General features: G+C 39.0%; 1 protein-coding gene across 1 annotated transcript; it reads right to left on the reverse strand.

Moving 5' to 3' along the window:
* Positions 1 to 253: 253 nt before the first annotated feature.
* On the reverse strand, positions 254 to 1,198 carry LOC122731409 (olfactory receptor 508-like). Its single transcript, XM_043971510.1, has one exon. It carries the CDS (start codon positions 1,190 to 1,192, stop codon positions 254 to 256), a length of 939 nt encoding a protein of 312 aa, XP_043827445.1. The 5' UTR covers positions 1,193 to 1,198.
* Between the last annotated feature and the right edge of the window lie 523 nt (positions 1,199 to 1,721).

Consider the following 1,721-nt stretch of genomic DNA (forward strand, 5'->3'; position numbering starts at 1 on the left):
TTGTGGAACATTACATGTATTTTCAGATCTTTCAAAGTAAAATTTAAATCCACAAATTTAACCCATCATATTAAAAATGTGCCTTTTCTAAACCCCATTTATTGATATCACTTAATGAAAACCATTATATCAGTAGAATAAGAAATCATTAAAGGCAGGAGATGTTTCGTTTTTGTCCTTACATTCCCCCAAACTATGGCAGAATCTTGGACACAGTATTTACTTACTAAAGACTTGTTGTTTCTAGTTAAATTCATGAAAAAATATGTTTCCTACTCATTAGTTTCCTCAAGGCTCCTTTTAATTCATTGTTTCTTAGACTATAGATCAGAGGGTTCAGCATAGGGATGATTACAATGTAGAAAACAGACAATACTTTGTTCTCATCTGTTGTGTAGCTGGAGTTAGGCACCATATAAATGAATGTAGTAGTTCCATAGAACAGAGTGACTGCTGTAAGGTGGGAAGCACAAGTTGAGAATGCTTTGGATCTCCCTTCAGTGGACTTTATCTTCAGGACAGAGAAGAGGATGTACACATAAGAGATTATGATAATTAACACTGTGATCACAATCACTAACCCAGTAGAGGCAGCAGGAAGAATTTCAGCAAGATTATTTTGGGAGTAGGAAAGCTTCAAAAGTGGTGAATAATCACAGAAAAAATGATTGATCTTACTGGGTCCACAGAAGGACCTATTTAATAAGCAACCAGCAGCAATCCAAGAATTTACACAACCACCAAAGTATGATGTGATGAGTAACAGGGCACAGACCTTAGTAGACATGTTGGTGGAGTAGAGTAGGGGGTTACAGATGGCCACATACCGATCATAGGCCATCACAGCCAGCAGGAAGCACTCAGCTGTCCCAAAGGTAGCTCCACAGCACATTTGGGCCACACAGCCTTCCAGAGGGATTGTGATTTTGTTCACAAGGAAGTTCTTGAGCATAACAGGTGTGACAGACGAGGAGTATGCAGTGTCCACAAAAGCCAAGTGACTGAGGAAAAGGTACATTGGAGTGTGAAGTTGGGAGTTATTTCTGATCAATGTGATTATGCTAAGGTTACCAAGTAAGGTGACAGCATAGACACTCAAAAATATCACAAAGAGGATGACACGAAGGATTGGATCATCTGTTAACCCCAAAAGAATGAATTCAGTCACAGCACTGCAGTTATTGCCAGACATCTGTCTTGGAAAGAGAGCCTGTTAGACAGGAGGAAATTAACATAGAACTCAGGACCAAGAGTGACCTCAGTAGAACTAGAAGGAAAATTTATGTGATGACCACAATAATAATGAAAGGCCAAACAACTTTGATGTATTCAGGAAACATTTTCTGACCACCTCCTATATGCCCATCCTACTCTCTTATTCCCATGCTTTCCTAGTATGTGTTATGGCAGGGTCCTTATAAACAAAGCAGAGAAAAAAATTGCTCCCTCCCAATTTTTCCCAGAGGACCAACAAGGATAAGTGATTTGCCAATTTTGCCACTGTGACAATTTTTTAAAGCTGAAAGAGTGAAGACTTTAGTCGCACCATAGGAACTTTTCTTAAATATATACAGATATATCCAAATGTGTAAATGTTATTCTGCAAAGTAATCACCAATCATCCCTCCCAAGGAAACAGAGGCTGTTTTGTGATGCCTGGCCTCTCAAAGGACCACTTTCCACAACTGAAGATATTATCCACCTCATGCTAATTGACTCTG

Source organism: Dromiciops gliroides, chromosome 6, assembly GCF_019393635.1.
Source record: "Dromiciops gliroides isolate mDroGli1 chromosome 6, mDroGli1.pri, whole genome shotgun sequence".
NCBI lineage: Eukaryota > Metazoa > Chordata > Mammalia > Microbiotheria > Microbiotheriidae > Dromiciops > Dromiciops gliroides.

What these genes read in the sequence shown, in the direction of transcription:
- LOC122731409 (XM_043971510.1), bottom strand. Translation starts at nt 1,192, where the DNA reads ATGTCTGGCAATAACTGCAGTGCTGTGACTGAATTCATTCTTTTGGGG.